This window comes from Cicer arietinum, chromosome 5 (assembly GCF_000331145.2).
Source record: "Cicer arietinum cultivar CDC Frontier isolate Library 1 chromosome 5, Cicar.CDCFrontier_v2.0, whole genome shotgun sequence".
In the NCBI taxonomy this organism is placed as follows: Eukaryota; Viridiplantae; Streptophyta; class Magnoliopsida; order Fabales; family Fabaceae; genus Cicer; species Cicer arietinum.
Genome location: NC_021164.2, coordinates 68,576,273 through 68,594,349, shown reverse-complemented (window position 1 = coordinate 68,594,349; position 18,077 = coordinate 68,576,273). Strand labels below are relative to the sequence as shown.

Genomic DNA, 18,077 nt, shown 5'->3' with positions numbered 1-18,077 from the left:
CCCCATTAAAAAATAAATAAATAAATAAAAGAACAACAAGGGCTTCCTGGTAGGTGGAGTCTCTAACCAAGAAAAACCATGCAGGCTTGTCTCCTTCAACTAACTCATACCGTTACACAAAAGATATGTTATCTAAACAAAGATCAGGAAATGAATTAATAACCTACCTATGTGCATTGATCCTTTCACGAATTGAAAGACCACAGCACATTAGCATCGAAATTTCAAATTACAAATAAATAAGTGTCACACCCTCCATTTTTTTTGCTGACCCACCGTAATTAGGGTTCTTTACCCTCTAAGTAGGAATCCCCACGGCTTAGGTCATTTGGATCCGCTTTGGGACTAATCCACGAGTCGGTAGCGCGGCATCCAGTTTTTCTCAACGAAGTTGGACTACCTCCAAAATAGCGATTCCATGAGGTTCTTTTCATGGAAGCGAGTCCCGTTCCCAACTCTCCCAAATCTCAATACCTTGTTGGTTACACACCCTCCATTTTGTAGCATTAGAATTAGAATACATTACATAAGACAATTACAGCATATTTATAAAAAAAAAACAGCATTATTGCTATAACTATTGATATTAGATAATACTCCAATAACAACATATTTCTGAAGCCAAAAAGAAGGCACAGCCAGACAAACAATTATTCAACTAAAAAATGAGTATAATCGCTGCATCAGTTATGTTTCCCCTTTCTAACCAAAACTCTGAAAGGGTAATCTTAATCTAATCGCTGCGTGTTAGTGTTTCAATTAATTGGTATCGTAATTGACGTGATTTAGAGGCACAGTGAAAATAACATAAATCTTGTGGCAGAATGTTGGAAAAGAGTAATTAGGATGTACCTGTTGAGTAAGGGATTGGTGCGCAAGCTTGTAATCCCTATGGAGGATGTAGAGACCTGCAAACGACGCCGTTGCGGCACCGGTAAAAAACGAAGCCAATCTCACTCTCAGCACATACCCCATTTTTAATTTTCTTTTCACCCAATTTCTCTCGCGATTGTAGGAAAACAGATTAACGAATAACCCCTTATTCTCTTCTGTTCTCTTTTCTTCTCACGAGTCACGATGCTGCGAAAACAACGCTGTCACAAAACCAAAATGCCTGCCGCGCGTGCCTACACTCGCCCGTGCCTTCAGTGACGTCGTTTTGGTCTCCTCACTTTATCTATTTTACTTTTTATTGCTCAATATTTTTTTGTTACTATTTTACTTTTTATTTTTTATAAGACCACAGATGTTTACATTCAAGTGACAAGTAGTAGTTGTTTTCTGAGTATAAACAAAATAATAAAAGTGGTAGTAATTTCCATTTGAGAAAAAAACTTTAGTAGTTATCTTCATAAAGAAATTCAACAATAACTTTGGTTATACGAAAATAAAAACAATCTAAAATATATATTTAATTTAAAATCCTCAACCCAACATATTATTTGTACATATAAACAAATTATAGCGTTGATTTTTTAGCAAATATGGTAACAATAATATTAATTTTGAATATTTGAAGTTTAACTTTATTCTTTTATGAATATTTTAGATAAGTTTTAATCTCTCGCTTTGTTTAGTTTATTTTTTATTTTTTATTTTCCTTTGTTTATTAAAAAATCATAATTAAATTTTAAAACACTTTAAAAGCTTTATAATTATTTTATATCTTGTAAAGCAGTTTTACCACTATATTTTTTCTCTTTAAAATATGTATAAATTGAAAGTGTTAATGATAAATTAGTTTTACAATAATATTAAATGAATTTATATATTTAGTCAATTTATCCTACTTTGATAGTATTTTTTTTAAAATGAGATAATAATAATTATAAAAAAATTGTTTTTAAATTTTAAAGAATATATTCAATTTAAACAATATCGAATTTATAATCGTTGAATTAAGACATAACATAATTACATACTACTTTAATAGTAGTATGATATGAAAAATATATAACTCTCATTAAATGTGAAGGAAAAAAAAAACAAATTTATATCAACAAAATTAGAAAATAATTAAATTGAATAAAACTTATTTTTGGTATAGAATAAAATTAAATTTTAACATTATTTAATAAATAGATAAACGCACCATGAGTCGCTTATTTAAACCAATGCAGAAGAAAAAACAGCGAAAACTGCACATTTGAACTGGGAAAAGTGGTTTCAAAGGAAGACGCAACGTTAGGGTTTTGGATTTGATTTTCGTTTCCGTTTCACACTGTGAAAAAAGAAGAAGCACAAAAAATGATGAACGTTGATCCTTCTCTCCCAGTGTTAACAACCGAGCAGATTCAAAAGGTGCCAAAAAAAAAATTCCTTCACCATTTTCTCTGCGTCATTACCATTATCCAGTTACCGTTGTATTTGATGTTATAAATTTATCTCTACACATATTTTCGTTTTAGGTTTCCATAAAAATCTCACCTTTCCATGTTATCCCTTTTTTTCTTGTTTCGAGTCTCATTTTCGTTTCGGAAATGTCACCAAAGGTGTAGAGTGCTATTCACTTTTTCTTTCCTTGTGCCCTAAGTTATTAATTTGTTTTTTCCACATTCGTTAAAATTTGCACATTTCTTTAATTCTATGTATGTGATAACATTCATTTTATATGTTCCTTCAATAGATAATGGTTTGTCTTTGCATATGAACTTACTTTATTGAATTTATTTGGTACTGTGCTTAGAATTGAATAAACGTTGGTAATGTTTTTTTTCTTTTTAAGTTACAAAAGTTAATTTAAACTGGATGGTGTTCTTCATTGGTATATCTACTTTTACGCTTGCATAATTCACTTTGCTGAAAAGTCTGGACCTTTAATTGAAATAATTATGTGTTAGTTTACCTAAACTTATCTCATATAAACAAGTTCTTATCCTTGTGCCAGTGTTTGGAGGAGAATAAGGAGCTAATAATGGCAATACTGGAAGGTCAAAACAAGGGGAAATATGCCGAGATCATCCCGTTAGTATCTATTTTTTTACCGTGTTCAATTTGTATCGCTTATGCTTGTTTCTAGGCATTATCAAGTAGTTTCAGTTGCATGCTTTTTTTCTGGAAGAATTTTCTTTGTATTGATGAATTCTCTTGCATGCAATTTAGTATTCTTGCACACAACTTTATTGGGTGTTCTTCGTCATAGATTCTATATATAATTTCGTAAGATCATTAGCAGATGCATTGCTGAAGCTGTGTTTCAGTTGACAAATTGAAATGTGTGCTTTGCTTACCCTTGAAAAACAAGGAATATAAGTTATCCTTCTCATAATGCAGCGCATATGATCTGATAGATGAAACTTAGTTAATGTGAAAATATGGATTAACGATAAAGTGTGTAAAAGAAGTATGTTTCATACGCAGCCAACACTTAATTGTATGGTAAATCCAGTGGAAAAAGTCTTAATACAGAAGGTTGCAATTATGAATTACATGATCATGAAACACATGGTACAAACAATGTATCTTTCCATTTTAACCATTCTATCCTTTTGTATTGTTCATTTGTGCAGTGGTGATATATTAGTCCTACCTTAGTTAAATATATATTAGTTTAGTAGAAGAGAGTTCTAGGAAGAACACATTCTTAGTGGTTGCTCAAACTGGAGCTAAATTAGAAATTTTGCAACAAAGAGTAGTATACTCAAACTTATATGCTCCGAGTAGAAGAGGATGGTAGGTTTTACTACATAATTGTTCCTATAAATGTATATGTACCTAAGTACTTTATCACATTATCACCATTCAATCAACAATTTTAATTATGTACTTTATAGTTTATCATTTAAAGTGAACATCACTGCAGAGAAGTGAAATCCATAGAAGACATGCCTGGTATCTGATACGGTAATATGGCCATAAATAATGGAAATAATTGCCTTCTTTTTCTTTTTGTGAATTGTGTGCCATAAGCTGATTTCCACATGCCTGAAAAATGACTGCCGCCAAGTATTTTGATTGCCTAAGTGTTGAAGATTCTCATATATTTTGTAGTCTGTTACATTAAAGTATAACGATAATGATTGACGCCATTACACTAATCGAAATGGTATTTATGTTATCCCAAATTATCTGTCTTTTCGGTTGAAGAATATTAGGTAGTGTTTGGTAGAAAAATTATAACAGAACAGAAAATGTTTACTGCATATTAAAAATAAAATAAAACATGACATTAAGAAAAAGATTGGTACGTTTTGACTTCACTTCATAGAATGGAAGCAAATATATCTAGTTCCATTTTATTCATATGCCAAACATTACCTTAGAGTTGTAAGCTGTTTAATTTGAATTTGTTTGTTGCAAGTGTCATTGACTATAATATGCTCTGGTTGCTTATCCTATTTTTTATTTTTTATTTATCTGTAGCTTATCATATTATGTATTTTGTATATACTAATAATAACTACGCATGTGCACTGGCTAATTTATGACGTATTATTTGAATAACCTGATACAGATATCAAGCCAAGCTTCAGCATAACTTGACTTTTCTTGCCAAACTTGCTGATGTTGGACCTCAGGCTGGGCCTCAAGCACAGACACATTCTCCGGTTATTATGATCATTTGATTAACTAACCAGCCAAACCTAGGTTTATAATAATTATTATAACATTTCATCATATGTGAAAATTGTGTAACAGGGGCAAGGCATGCAGCAGCAACCTCCTTTAATAATGTCCCAGCAGCCTCATGTAGCAATGTCCCAGCAACAACGACCAGACCTCTCTACCTTAAACTCAGCTTTCAATACGAATGAGCAGCAACAGCAACAACACTTAGCAATGTCTTTACAGCAACAGCCTGATTTTTCAACTTCAAAGATGGCTTTCCAGATGAATGAGCAGCATCATAAGCTACCAGCTTTCTTCCAACAACGTCAACTTTTCCCCGAAGGCATGGGTAGCTTTACTGGGACTACTAACAACAGTGGCATGCAAACAAGACTCTGTAATCTGCAAGATACGCCATCATTCAACCAAATGGGCTCAGACATAAGTCCTGGTTGGTCTTAGGAGTAGTCAGCATTTGGATCTTGTGAAAAACTGGATTGATACAAAACCATGAAAAATTCTATCAAATTCTAACAGTAGTTTTTAGTTAATATCAAAATGAAAACACCTTTTATTTTTGTTGAAATAGCTGTTATTTTTAGTTTCTCTTGGAGGTTCAGTTTAGTGCTGTCTTTTTAGTTCTTTGCTTACCTGTTTTAATGTTGCATTACGTTCTGTAAAATGCTAGCCACTCGGCACTTTCGTCATTGAAAATGAAAATTCAAGTTTCTTTGAGGCGAGTCCCCGTGTAAAAAGAAAATATGCAAGCGTAAAAAATAATGCCTGTCAGAGTGTTTGATATTTAAATTTTCATTGGACAAATTTATATACACTTCAACATTGTTTTATAATTTACTACTTTTGCATTTCTTAAAAAGGTTATAAATTTTCTTAATAGTGATTCATTTACTAAGCAATAAAATTGATTGACCTTTTAAAAAATTAATTATACTAAAAAAAGTAATTAATTAATCGTTGTAGAAGTGTTTAAAATTGTGTGATGTAATGAGTTATTATCACTCGTAGAGAGGCAATGTGTGGGAGGAGTTGGTAGAGTGAAAAAACTCCAAATCAATTTCTCTTTTGCTCAACAAAGAAAAATATTAATCCAAGTCTTCTTACTCCCAACTCTTAAAAAGCACTCACCCAAACAAGACGAGTTTCCCTTCTATTTCCCTCCCCATAACTCTTGAGTTAACTATTTGACGTTTATTATTAACAAGTCAATGTAAAAAAATAACATTATTTACACATCACATTTAATTATGTATACGACTTTACAACATTAACGTTTTTAACGATCCGACGATTTTCATATGTAGACAATATAAAATATTATATATTATGATAGTATATATAAATTAAATCTTATTATTAAATATTTTATAAACTATGTTATAAAAAACATATTTTTAAAAATAATAAATTTTAAGAAAAAGATGAAAGCAGAGATTTGATAACAATAATATCTATTTCTTTTTTTTCAAATACAATATTGATAGCTATTTCTAGTATTATGATAAACAGTCTAATTTTAATTAGCATGGCATAAGATTGAAGCATTATGTTATCTTCCCTGGAATCTCAAACCAAACGCTGGGCCTAACTCTCTTGGAGGTTCAGTTTAGTGCTGTCTTTTTAGTTCTTTGCTTACCTGTTTTAATGTTGCATTACGTTCTGTAAAATGCTAGCCACTCGGCACTTTCGTCATTGAAAATGAAAATTCAAGTTTCTTTGAGGCGAGTCCCCGTGTAAAAAGAAAATATGCAAGCGTAAAAAATAATGCCTGTCAGAGTGTTTGATATTTAAATTTTCATTGGACAAATTTATATACACTTCAACATTGTTTTATAATTTACTACTTTTGCATTTCTTAAAAAGGTTATAAATTTTCTTAATAGTGATTCATTTACTAAGCAATAAAATTGATTGACCTTTTAAAAAATTAATTATACTAAAAAAAGTAATTAATTAATCGTTGTAGAAGTGTTTAAAATTGTGTGATGTAATGAGTTATTATCACTCGTAGAGAGGCAATGTGTGGGAGGAGTTGGTAGAGTGAAAAAACTCCAAATCAATTTCTCTTTTGCTCAACAAAGAAAAATATTAATCCAAGTCTTCTTACTCCCAACTCTTAAAAAGCACTCACCCAAACAAGACGAGTTTCCCTTCTATTTCCCTCCCCATAACTCTTGAGTTAACTATTTGACGTTTATTATTAACAAGTCAATGTAAAAAAATAACATTATTTACACATCACATTTAATTATGTATACGACTTTACAACATTAACGTTTTTAACGATCCGACGATTTTCATATGTAGACAATATAAAATATTATATATTATGATAGTATATATAAATTAAATCTTATTATTAAATATTTTATAAACTATGTTATAAAAAACATATTTTTAAAAATAATAAATTTTAAGAAAAAGATGAAAGCAGAGATTTGATAACAATAATATCTATTTCTTTTTTTTCAAATACAATATTGATAGCTATTTCTAGTATTATGATAAACAGTCTAATTTTAATTAGCATGGCATAAGATTGAAGCATTATGTTATCTTCCCTGGAATCTCAAACCAAACGCTGGGCCTAACGAGGCCTATTCTTCACACACAATCCACTAACCATGTATTTACACCAATAGTTCGTGCGATTTTGAAGATGAGCCTTTAGTGACCGAGACACTCTTAAGGTTTTGTTTCAGAGTTTGTAGTAGAGAAAAAGTGGAGATTTTGAAGGTAGGAGAAAAATAAAAATACGATTTTATAGAAAATGTTTATGATTTATAAAAACAAACTCTTCATTTCTTCCTTCCTGTTTTTTCAAAATCCTCCATTCTCATCCCCTCTAAACGCGCGGATAAAGAGTCGGTTTAAGAATTAGATTTTAAGGGGACTTAGAAGGCTAGACCTATATTTTTATACATTTCAGATTATAAAACAAATTGAAAGAATAATATATGATAAATGATGAAATAACATCTCAATTCCACTTGATTTATTTTTAAGAGATATATTTTACAGCTTCCTTAATTTGAAAAAAAAAATTAAATTATCCGCTCTTTTTATTTTAAATATCCAACTCCTAAACATATCCTAAGTGACCGCAACAAATCTAGACTGAACTCAATTCTTATCGAAAAAGACATACGCAGGTAGTGGAAGATACGTAGATGAAGGTTGAGGGACCAACAAATTTGAGCGAGAATTGAACAAAAAACAAGTACTTGTGCCACAGCTGAATCAATTATATTACGGGCAGCTGAATACAGCTTGTTATACTAAAAATGTACGAGCTTATTTAGATAATCAATAAATTGTTTTTAGCTTCACCCTTTCATCAGTTTATCCTACTTGCATGTTTAGATTAAAGTATGAAACATTCTATTACCGCATTATATTAGAGGTAAAAAGACCAATATACTATGCATGATCATTAAATTTCAGACCGTATTTGGATCCCGATATAATTTTATGATTTTTAAATGTTCCAAACAAATTTAAGATATTTAAATATCCCTGAATACCGACCACTCATTGAATTTGCACATGTCGGGAAACATGCAGCTATGATACAGATCTTGTCAAACTCACACTGACCAAATTACTATCATTGAACGAGCAAATGGAGTGCTGGCAAAATGAAAATGATAGCTACTTTGATTAATCTTTCAAGCATTCACAAAAAACCAGTTAAAAGATGCAATGTATGCATGAATATCACAGCATAAGGCCCAAATTACCGGAAGCACACTTAATTGAAACTGCATGGGAGAAATAAATTACTACAGAAAATGGGATAGCATCGACAACTCAAATCATAATTTGTGCTCGGGACACGATTACAAGGGACAATGCTTCAAAAAAAATTCTCCCACAAACAGGTAAAACACGACCATATATGTTTCCATCCTCTTCCTGCCGTCACAGAATAATCTATGCCCCTCCATCTTTCCTGTACATAAACAGACATTGAAGTTGTGATGCATTGCAAAATAACACGTGGCCTGAACTATCCAAAATACTGCAAACTTGCATTTATAATGTACTCATTAAGATAGAACAGAAAGAAGTACATGCATGTACTGTTGCATTCATAAACTAGAAATTATGTATAACTGCAACAGTCATTCAAATGCAGTTTGTAGAGGGGTAGAGGGTCATCTCGCCCAAAACTATGATTGATCTTAAAAGGATTCAAATAAACTGAAAAGAGACTAAACACTAAGCATATGGTAGGTCATGTTACAATAGTCCTCAAGTTTAGGGCAAAAAGAGAAGGCCCCTGGATGACTAGGTTATAAGTAAAAAAAGATAAAGGGAAAGAAAGAAAATCCAAATTCAAAGTAAACATTAATAGCATTTCAAGTGCCAGTAAGAAGACTCACTATCTTCGAGAAGGGTACACGGCAGCAGTTGACCTGTTTTAAGAAAAAAGGTTAGTATGATTTCCTTTTGTATGTAACTAATAAGATTACTCAACAGCCAATATTTATTATCATTCAGCATCCAATGCCATACTGGTATGCTGTTTAGAAAAGAAAAAAAACTTAAAACTAACCTCCCATTTGCTGGGCCTGTATTTGAGGCATTGCTCATACTTGGTCTGTCAAGGCTTCCCCCATTGCCAACAGCTACTTTTGCAGAAGACTGGACAGCACTATTTTCAGGACCATTCATTTCACGAGAATCCTTGGATTTACTCAAAATTGTAACATTTGACAGACCTCCGGCAACACTGAAGCGTGCACCGTTTGATTGTTGATGCTGTGTTACTGACAACTTAGGAGGATTGTCGCCCATATTTAAGTCGGTTGAAGGAAATTTCTTTGTACGATGAGATTGAGCCATTGGTGTAACAGCTACAGTAGGCATATATGAAGAATAAGGAGATGATGCTGCAGCAGCTGCAGCAACTTTCGCAACTGCAGCAGTTGCAGCTATCATTTTATGTGCCCCCACGCGGAGTTGTATAAAGTCACCCTCAATCAAAAATAACTGAAATGATTAGAAGAAAAAACCTATCAGACTGCAATGCAAATATGTTGCCGTTTAAAAATGTGAGTTTGAACATGCAGATAAATTATTGGCAAAAATTATAGACAACCAACAACTTTGACAGAACAACTGGCATGCCATAAGTCTTGGATGGATGTGCGGTTCCTACCACTTCAGTGCATCCAACTACTAGCCTTTAACGAGCTGGTTTGTGTAAAATTTTGGCCAATTACATCTGGTTGCATACAACTACACTAAAAATTCTATCTGTCTAAATTGTAACTTTTATACTTACTTCAGGATGGCTAGTTACAAAATCTTCCAGCTTTCCATATTTCCTTTTGTAATCATGCCAATGCAGAGGTGCAAGCATCTTGCCCAACCTATTAGGAAGCTGTTTTTAAAACACAAATCATACAAATTACATGAGATAAGCAGGGGAAAATAAATTTCATAAAAAGCCAGTAGGTTCACACTTAAATACTAACCGTTGAACTGATTCGAATTCGGCCAGCAGCTGGAATAGTGCGAACAATACATGCCAACAGTGACCTTTCATCAAGAAGAGCAGTCTCTGGAGCCTTTGCAATGGTTGTTGAAGTTGTCTTCACAGTAGAGGCAAATGCTTCAGACAAGACCGAATCAGCAGAATTGTTCTGTATCATTTCACTAACTGAATGACTTGGAACAGATGATGCATTTGAAGCAGAACTTGCTTGCTCAGCTAACAGTATCTGGTTCTCGGATCCATCGTCAGACAATGTCACAGGATTCTGCTCCTGTGGAAATAAGACAATTAGCTCTCATTCGCTCAGAGATGTAAAAGTATTATTCATTATTCAACTGCATGCTTTTTACTCAGTGGCAAAAACACATTAAGTACTCATAAATTTTTCAAAAGATATTTCTAAGGGAAAAAAGTTCTTCTAGAGTGACTTTGTCATTAAAGAGAATGAGGGTGAATTCCATTTGAATATTAATCGGTAAAGAAAGCATTTCAAATAAAATCAAGGGTGGATATGTCATTTTTTAACAACTTTAAAACAGCCCAATACTCTAAAAAATATTGTGGTGCTTCCGCAACATGCTTTAAAATCATGAAGAGCCAATGGTACTATGAACTCTAAATCCAGTACAAACACCCAAAATATCTTGACATCTTTATAAAATTACAATTACAGTAAAACACACCATTATTTCAATATTAGTATTTGACACACTCAGGAAAAATAATAAAAACATGAAACAGGGGGGAAAATTCCAAACAAACCTTCATTTCATCATTAGATTCAAAAGAGTTCAATCTTAAGGCATCAGAGAATTGTGAAGATATTTGTTGTAAGCTTTGCTGAGAAGCAATGAGTTGATCTTTATCAACCAACTGAAGAACCTCAAAAAATACAGTTATTCAGCATCACTATTACACTCAAATCTTAGGAGAAATTATTAAAAATATAAGAATCGCTGGTTATAAAAACCTGTGTCATCCCTGATGATGATGAAATCACAGTTCGTGCTTCCTGGCCTTGGTGGGCATGAGAATCCAAATAGTCTCTATGAAGAGTTTGCCCATTAACAGACATTTCATAATTAAACTTTGCATCTGATCTGATCAGATTTTGATCAGCTTGGGATGACGAGGGAACATCCTGTTTGGGCACCTCCAAACCCTCCGAAACAGCCTGAAGAAACAAGAATAAATTCTAAATCGCCAAAAATCTATTTAAAAAAAATACAAGAGCTTGCATATATGTAAAAGTAGATACCTGTTGATTTTGCCACTGTTGCAGAGGTGACATTGTGGGCACTGGATGAAAATGTCCAACATGAGCCTGAGGAACATGTGATGCAACAGAATTGGGCACTCCTTGTTGATGCATGACAAATGGATGCAATGCAGTTACTTGACCAGGGGGGAGGTATGAATGGGGGACCATCAGAGATGATGGAGCAATAGCAAGACCCTGAACATGATCAGTCTGGAAATAACCAAAAGTATTGTAAATGGGCAAACAATGTCATTGTACAATCCTGTGTCAAAACATGCCTATCACATCTTACGACAAACTAAAAGGCATAGAGCTATGTGCCTATGTCAACACCAACTAATAATGAAAAATTAAGGATGTCATTCACGATAAAAAAAAATGTAAATATAGATTTTATAAATTATAAATATTTACTTCCTCGTTAATAAGGAATGAAACTGCTATATGTGTCTATTTAAATAATAATATTAATTAACCACCAGATTTTTACTAAAAGAACTGGTAAGAGACCATAACTTTCAAGCATTGAGCATCCAACTTTCAACACTAATATAATAGTTTCATCCTCAACAATGATCTCTGTCAACCGAAAGATTCAAAATTCCTGTGTGAGATCTATCTCAATCTTCAAACCAAACCATACTATATTAGGTATTGCACCTTCGGTTGTTTGCATTGAAAACAACAATTTTCACTTTAAACCTCCTTGTCTATGCAAAGAATTTTCAATACCGACACAATACAAACAACCATGTTTAGCTACTCTAAAATGAGGTATTCACTCACTCACTTTTATTCCTAAAGTGAGTTTGTCATTATTGAGGAGCTGATTCCCTCACGTGTGATACATGAAAACATATAAGTACTACTCTAGTGCTTCCATACCAGATGAAAACGCACACGGCGCTTTACATAACAGTCAATCATAAGCTACATCATTAAGATCTCAAATGACATAATTAAAAAATTGTTTTTAATTATAAAATGCATGGATTGGCATATTAGACAGCATTTTGCAAATAAAATTTCTGGTAGTAAAACAAAGTAAATGTTTGGCTGTTTATCTATCATTCATTAATTGAAGAACCTCACCTGGATTGACGAATTGCCTGGTGTTGAAAATGGGGGACCATTATCGGAGCTTTCATTTGTAAGGATGCCATTATTTCCACCTGAAGCATTGGCTCCACTTAAGTCATATTGGTTTCCATTTTCGTGTCCATACTGAGCTACATTAGTTTTTGAATTTATTTGGGATATCCGAGCATCATCGTTGTAAGTTCCACTCCTCTCTCTTGCATCAGCTAACTCAAGCTGTAACTGCTGAATAGCATGCAAATGAAGTCTCTCCATCTCTGCAAACTATAGCAACCAAAACCAAGTAGAGTTAAGCAGCATCCACCATAATTGTAAGTAAATAACCAAAAATAGCATACACAAGCCAAAACATGCTTATAGAGCTCACAAAAGTTCAATTTTTTTAATAGAATTTCAAAGAATCTACAAAACCAAATAAAAAGCTACAAACTAAATGGTGGATATCTATTTCAATACAGATGCAAACCGAGACACAAATACAAGAGGACATACAGTAATAATGTGAGTAAAAAAGGGGAAACTTTATCCTTAGGGCAGAAAAGAGTTGCAGATCAACCTGTCTCTGAAAGCCCATCCAAAGCTGGTTATATTGCTCAGTACGCTCTCGCAATTCAGCCTGTAATGATTGGTTAGTTGTTGATTGGAAAACATCCATCTCTCGAACACGAGCTATCCATGCTTGGGCCTCTCTAACCTGTTCCTCTTTAAACATAATAGTCTCTTGAGCAACCCTATTCTGAAAGGAAGAATAATCAGTACGTAAGAGAACAAACTTTAAGCAAATTCTTATGGAAATAAATTATATAAATATAAGCAGCCTACTTGTTCCTGCAACTCAATAAGTTGTCTATCTTTTTCTTGAATATGTTCTTGCAGATCATGTATTTGTTGTATATGCTGAGCTCTTTCAGCTTCTGAATGGTCACGTTCCCTTCTGTAAAAGGATTAACCCCAATGACACAATTAGTGAAGTTTAAAAGCAAAACCTAAAGCATCACATAAATTAATTTGGATAAAAGAAAAACCTGAAAGATGCAAGTTCTTTGTTTTGCTCGCGGAGAAGGTCTTGTTTAGCCCACGCCTAACATAATAATTGAAGAGATTAGCATGGAAATGAAAAACTAAAGTAAGATCCAAAAAATCTAAAATAAAAGAGTGAAGCAGCATTCAACAAACCGCTTCATTATCTAATTTAATACTATGCAGCTCCCTGTCTTTCTCTTCTATTTTCCTCTCCAGTTCATGAATTGTGCGCTCCCTTTCACAAAGTTGATCCTGCAAGGCCAGGTAAAAGTTATAAGGGCAACAAATATTCTTAATCAGTGAGAGCCAAACATGAAACTTAAAGTATGGTAGCAGCTTAAGGAGTGCTCCTTTTAGCCATCAGAGTATAACAGTTATGTCTGCTACACCAAACTAAATTAATATACATCAATAAAATTGTCAACCCCCTAGCTTTAATATAAGGATATGGCTGAGCATCTAACCACATGGTCTTCTTGTAACATATAAATGTTTGAACATACCTGAAACTTGCTGGCATTGTTAGCATGCTCCTTGAGTTGAGCATCAAAGGTGCTTCGCATTTCCATTACCTCGGATCTGGCAATCATTTGAGCTTTTAATTCAATCTCCATTTGCAGTATTTCATGCCTTTGTCTAATAACAGCATGAATTTGCTGCTGTAAAATATCATTATCTAATGTTCCATCCATTGTTATCGAACAAAAATCAACATCCAAATGCTCTCTTCCTTGCTGCACCTTGAAAAATAATGAGATATTATCTTCAGGATCGTATTTTTTTTTAAAACTTAAAAAACAGCTTCTCACACCATCACCTTACCTCATATATGGTTCTCTCGTCTGATTGTCCCAGTTTTGGGTTGTCTAACTCCTGCACCTCAAAAGATGTTCGTTATAAACCACACAAACAACTAATTAACAACAACAAAAAAATATTAAGGCTCTCTTTTACACATCCAATGCCACAGTGGTAAGCTATAACTTCAACAACAAATGTTTGAACTTGAAGAATATTCAGCTTATAATTTACAAGCAGACTATGTTATGGCGTTCTAATGGCTAAGCTGTGTGGTTTGACAAAAAGCATACTGCCTATAAAAATTCCTGCATTCTATTATCGCTGTAAGAATCAAGTATATTCACTTGGAAAGTACACGCACATTCCAATCTCAATTACTTTTTGGGTTCAGTTCAGGAAAGAAGAAACACAGCTTAACCCAACAGGAATTAAAGCCGGTATAACTAGAAGCTTTGCTTCAAATACACACAGATAGAGAGAGAATCACAATACCCACCTGGGAACACATGACATCAGTTTTCCAATCGAAGTCAAACGTCACTAGACTCATTATTAAACGTTAAACCCTAATCCGAATTCAAAGGCTAAAAACACCCAAGAAAAAAATACTAAACTACAATTCATAATAAAAAAAGTGATGAATCCTCAAAGTTTATCATCATTCTCCAACAACATATAACTCAAAGTTTGAAAAAACGCGCGTTTTGTCGATCACACTCGGAGCCACGCTACAAACACAATGTGAAGAATTTCCAAGTCAAATCAGTACCTCATCGTCAGGGTTTCTCGCGGAATGATGATGTTCAGCAACAGCACGCCATTCTTTCCGAGGCGGAGTCTGCAGCTGAAGAGAGACGCCGCGAGCAGCGGCTGCGGCGGCCGTGGCCTCCATTGAACGAGAATAATCGACGGGGCTCCCACTCTGAAGACAGTAATCGAATTAAACTCGAAGTGGATAGGAACACATGACATCAGTTTTCCAATCGAAGTCAAACGTCACTAGACTCATTATTAAACGTTAAACCCTAATCCGAATTCAAAGGCTAAAAACACCCAAGAAAAAAATACTAAACTACAATTCATAATAAAAAAAGTGATGAATCCTCAAAGTTTATCATCATTCTCCAACAACATATAACTCAAAGTTTGAAAAAACGCGCGTTTTGTCGATCACACTCGGAGCCACGCTACAAACACAATGTGAAGAATTTCCAAGTCAAATCAGTACCTCATCGTCAGGGTTTCTCGCGGAATGATGATGTTCAGCAACAGCACGCCATTCTTTCCGAGGCGGAGTCTGCAGCTGAAGAGAGACGCCGCGAGCAGCGGCTGCGGCGGCCGTGGCCTCCATTGAACGAGAATAATCGACGGGGCTCCCACTCTGAAGACAGTAATCGAATTAAACTCGAAGTGGATAGTAAAAGGGGGAAATAGATAGGAAGAAGGAATCCCTAACCCTAGAAATGGAATTTGAAAAAAGAAGCTATTAAGTAGAGAAGCGAATCGATTAGGGGAATTAGAAGGTAGAGAGTGAAGAGAAGGAATTGAAGAGAAAGGGTTTTGGAGGGATGAAGAGAGTGATGAGAACCGGAAATAAGAAAGATGATTGGATGTCGCAAATTTCGACCGGCACGGTGTGAACGCCGTTATATAGGGCATTCACATTTCTCACTCCTTATACTTACATGTCATGTTATTGTCTCACGCGTCCTACTATCGCGTGCATCATACTTTCTTTTGGTTTTTCTTTGGGCCTTTTCTTTTGGTCGTACTCTTTCATCAGATTTTGGAGTCACTTTTAGCACCCTCTCTATCTTCTTTTTTTAGAAAAATAAAATTGCTTATAAATCATATTGATAAAGAGAGGATCCATGTTGAATTTGTAAAACTTCTAGCAACTCCAACCATACTTTTAATCCAAACAATATAAATCCGTACTTTTCTTTGAACTTGTTCAAACCTTACTCTCACAATCTGTCATCTATATCACGTATTATATGTAGGGTACAATTCATTTGTAGTGTAAACTAATGTTTAGTCAATTTGTAGCTATGACGAATTTCACCTACACCTTGAACTGTGGGTTTAGGCCTTCCTCTTACAATAATAAGTGGACATCCTTGTTCATGTTCGAACAAGTAGTTTTTGTCATGAATCGTGAGCCCCAATTTGAGAATCTATTTAAACGAGCGACTGACTTCATTTCATGTTGTCTTCTAAATTGTTTCCTCTCTAGAATGTGTCTTGATGTTTAACGTGAACTTACAGGTTTGTTTCTTTACAACCTAATTGATTTTATAGACCATGTAAAATTGGTGGAATAAAATATTAATGATGTTAAGCAAACACCACCCCCCACCACTTTTCATCCTTGCCTTGGACATTTCCTTTTATTCATCTGCTCTTTTCCCCTATGATAAGAACAAAAATAAGAATGTCATACAAAAGTACTTTGTTTTAACTATGAAGACAGATATGTTATAGGTCATTGCTCGTGATTCACATCATTAATGATGATGACCTCATATATGTAACTCCTAATGTTTCTTTGGACCAATACTCATAGGACATTAGGCTTTATAACCCCTTTACGAAGTCCTCTATGGGTTCAATGTCCTTCTATATGTTCCACAAGGCTTTAGGCGGCTCCTTATCTCCTTTAACATTGTGCCCATGGTCGCATTCATGTCTTGTAGGTCACAATAATCATTGACTCAACAAGCTCGCACAAGAATATCAAACCCTTTTTTTTTTTTAGTTTTCAAAATTACCAATCGTGATATTTCCTCTGTTAACTATGTTTTATGAAACAACGATTCTATTTAGTGCAATAACTGTAAAACAAAAACACTTTTTTCTCTTAGTAAAAAAACATATTTTATCATGGAACTCTTTTTATGTATGCAAAACAAATTTAATGTAAATCATATTCATATAGCTCCACCCTTTAGAGAAACCTTATATTACTTCATTTATATGCTATATGTTGATTTATGAAAATTTAAAATTACTTTTTAATAAATAAACATAAAGGGCATATATTTTGATATTTTTGTCTTATCACTATCTCAGCATGAAATAAAGAAATATTCTTTTTCCCAACTTGATTCAATTATCGCAAAACTTTTAGAGAATGAATTATATACGAGAGTAAGAGAGCAATAATTTTATCAAATCAATTTTAAAAGCACAACTTTATTTACTATTTTTGTAAATGCAAAACATTGTATAACTAATGTTTTGAGAATGAAACATGTGGTACTAACTAAAGGCACAAACTCATCAAAGATCCTTTATCTTGTTGATTTGTAGCAACAATGTAGTCATTTGTGTTTCTTTATCTCATTTAAAGACATGTATCTTTTATAATAGACTTAATTATAGTTTTGGTTCATTTATTTTTATCAACTTACGTAATCGTTTCCTCTATTTTAAAAGTAGACAATTTTGTTAAAATATCTCTTGGATTTTTAAACTAAAAAATGATCATTTTATACATTTTAAATGATGCGACATACGATTTTACGATATAGAAACATATAGATGTATTAATTATTCATATATTATTAATTAATTAAATTACAAAAAAAAAGTTGAAAGTTAAGATTTTAGAGTGTTATATTGCGATTTCACGTATTATTCATTATCGATAATTGCATCACATGTCACGTTATTTAAATCATGTTTCATCGTCATTTTATAGTTACAAAATCAAAATGAGATATCAAAATCTTAAGAATTTAAAATAGATGACCAATGTTTTAAATTGATAAAAAAATAGAGACTAAAACTAAAATTAAATATTTAAAATATAAATAAAACCGC

The 18,077-nt window shown here is 33.3% G+C and overlaps 3 protein-coding genes across 7 annotated transcripts in view; 1 reads left to right on the top strand and 2 right to left on the bottom strand.

Annotated features, from left to right (window-relative positions):
- LOC101505687 (uncharacterized) overlaps positions 1–1,090 on the bottom strand; it is a 6,017-nt gene extending 4,927 nt beyond the window's left edge. The window contains exon 1 of the mRNA XM_004502673.4: positions 853–1,090. Coding sequence (XP_004502730.1) covers positions 853–975 — 123 coding nt within the window. The 5' untranslated portion in view covers positions 976–1,090. The remainder of the gene's footprint in view (positions 1–852) is intronic.
- A 1,017-nt stretch (positions 1,091–2,107) lies between these two features.
- LOC101505138 (uncharacterized) lies at positions 2,108–5,283 on the top strand. Its single transcript, XM_004502671.4, has 4 exons — positions 2,108–2,301; positions 2,888–2,964; positions 4,454–4,547; positions 4,639–5,283. The coding sequence occupies exons 1-4, from the start codon at positions 2,248–2,250 to the stop codon at positions 5,008–5,010; spliced, it is 597 nt and encodes a 198-aa protein (XP_004502728.1). The 5' UTR covers positions 2,108–2,247; the 3' UTR covers positions 5,011–5,283.
- A 2,911-nt stretch (positions 5,284–8,194) lies between these two features.
- Positions 8,195–15,213, bottom strand: LOC101503751 (uncharacterized). Of its 5 annotated transcripts, none has more exons than XM_027334370.2 (16): positions 15,022–15,213; positions 14,274–14,324; positions 13,955–14,191; positions 13,605–13,703; positions 13,454–13,509; positions 13,251–13,362; positions 12,985–13,164; positions 12,423–12,692; positions 11,328–11,540; positions 11,040–11,243; positions 10,832–10,951; positions 10,050–10,340; positions 9,857–9,955; positions 9,125–9,561; positions 8,952–8,984; positions 8,195–8,518 (listed from the first exon to the last, which is right to left on the bottom strand). In XM_027334370.2, coding segments are annotated over exons 1-16 (2,526 nt in total). In that variant the 5' UTR covers positions 15,145–15,213; the 3' UTR covers positions 8,195–8,517. The 5 variants fall into 5 exon arrangements, with proteins under 5 accessions (XP_027190171.1, XP_027190173.1, XP_012571958.1 ...); XM_027334372.2 differs by having other exon boundaries at positions 10,050–10,334; XM_012716504.3 differs by having other exon boundaries at positions 10,832–10,942.
- Positions 15,214–18,077: the final 2,864 nt, after the last annotated feature.

What these genes read in the sequence shown, in the direction of transcription:
- LOC101505138 (XM_004502671.4), top strand. Translation starts at nt 2,248, where the DNA reads ATGATGAACGTTGATCCTTCTCTCCCAGTGTTAACAACCGAGCAGATT. An exon ending in CAACCGAGCAGATTCAAAAG is followed by an intron (nt 2,302 to 2,887) that starts GTGCCAAAAAAA and finishes TCCTTGTGCCAG; the next exon opens with TGTTTGGAGGAGAATAAGGA. An exon ending in AAATATGCCGAGATCATCCC is followed by an intron (nt 2,965 to 4,453) that starts GTTAGTATCTAT and finishes AACCTGATACAG; the next exon opens with ATATCAAGCCAAGCTTCAGC.
- LOC101503751 (XM_027334370.2), bottom strand. Translation starts at nt 15,144, where the DNA reads ATGGAGGCCACGGCCGCCGCAGCCGCTGCTCGCGGCGTCTCTCTTCAG. An exon ending in AACAGTGGCAAAATCAACAG is followed by an intron (nt 11,244 to 11,327) that starts GTATCTACTTTT and finishes TTGTTTCTTCAG; the next exon opens with GCTGTTTCGGAGGGTTTGGA. An exon ending in GAATTCGAATCAGTTCAACG is followed by an intron (nt 9,956 to 10,049) that starts GTTAGTATTTAA and finishes TTTTAAAAACAG; the next exon opens with CTTCCTAATAGGTTGGGCAA.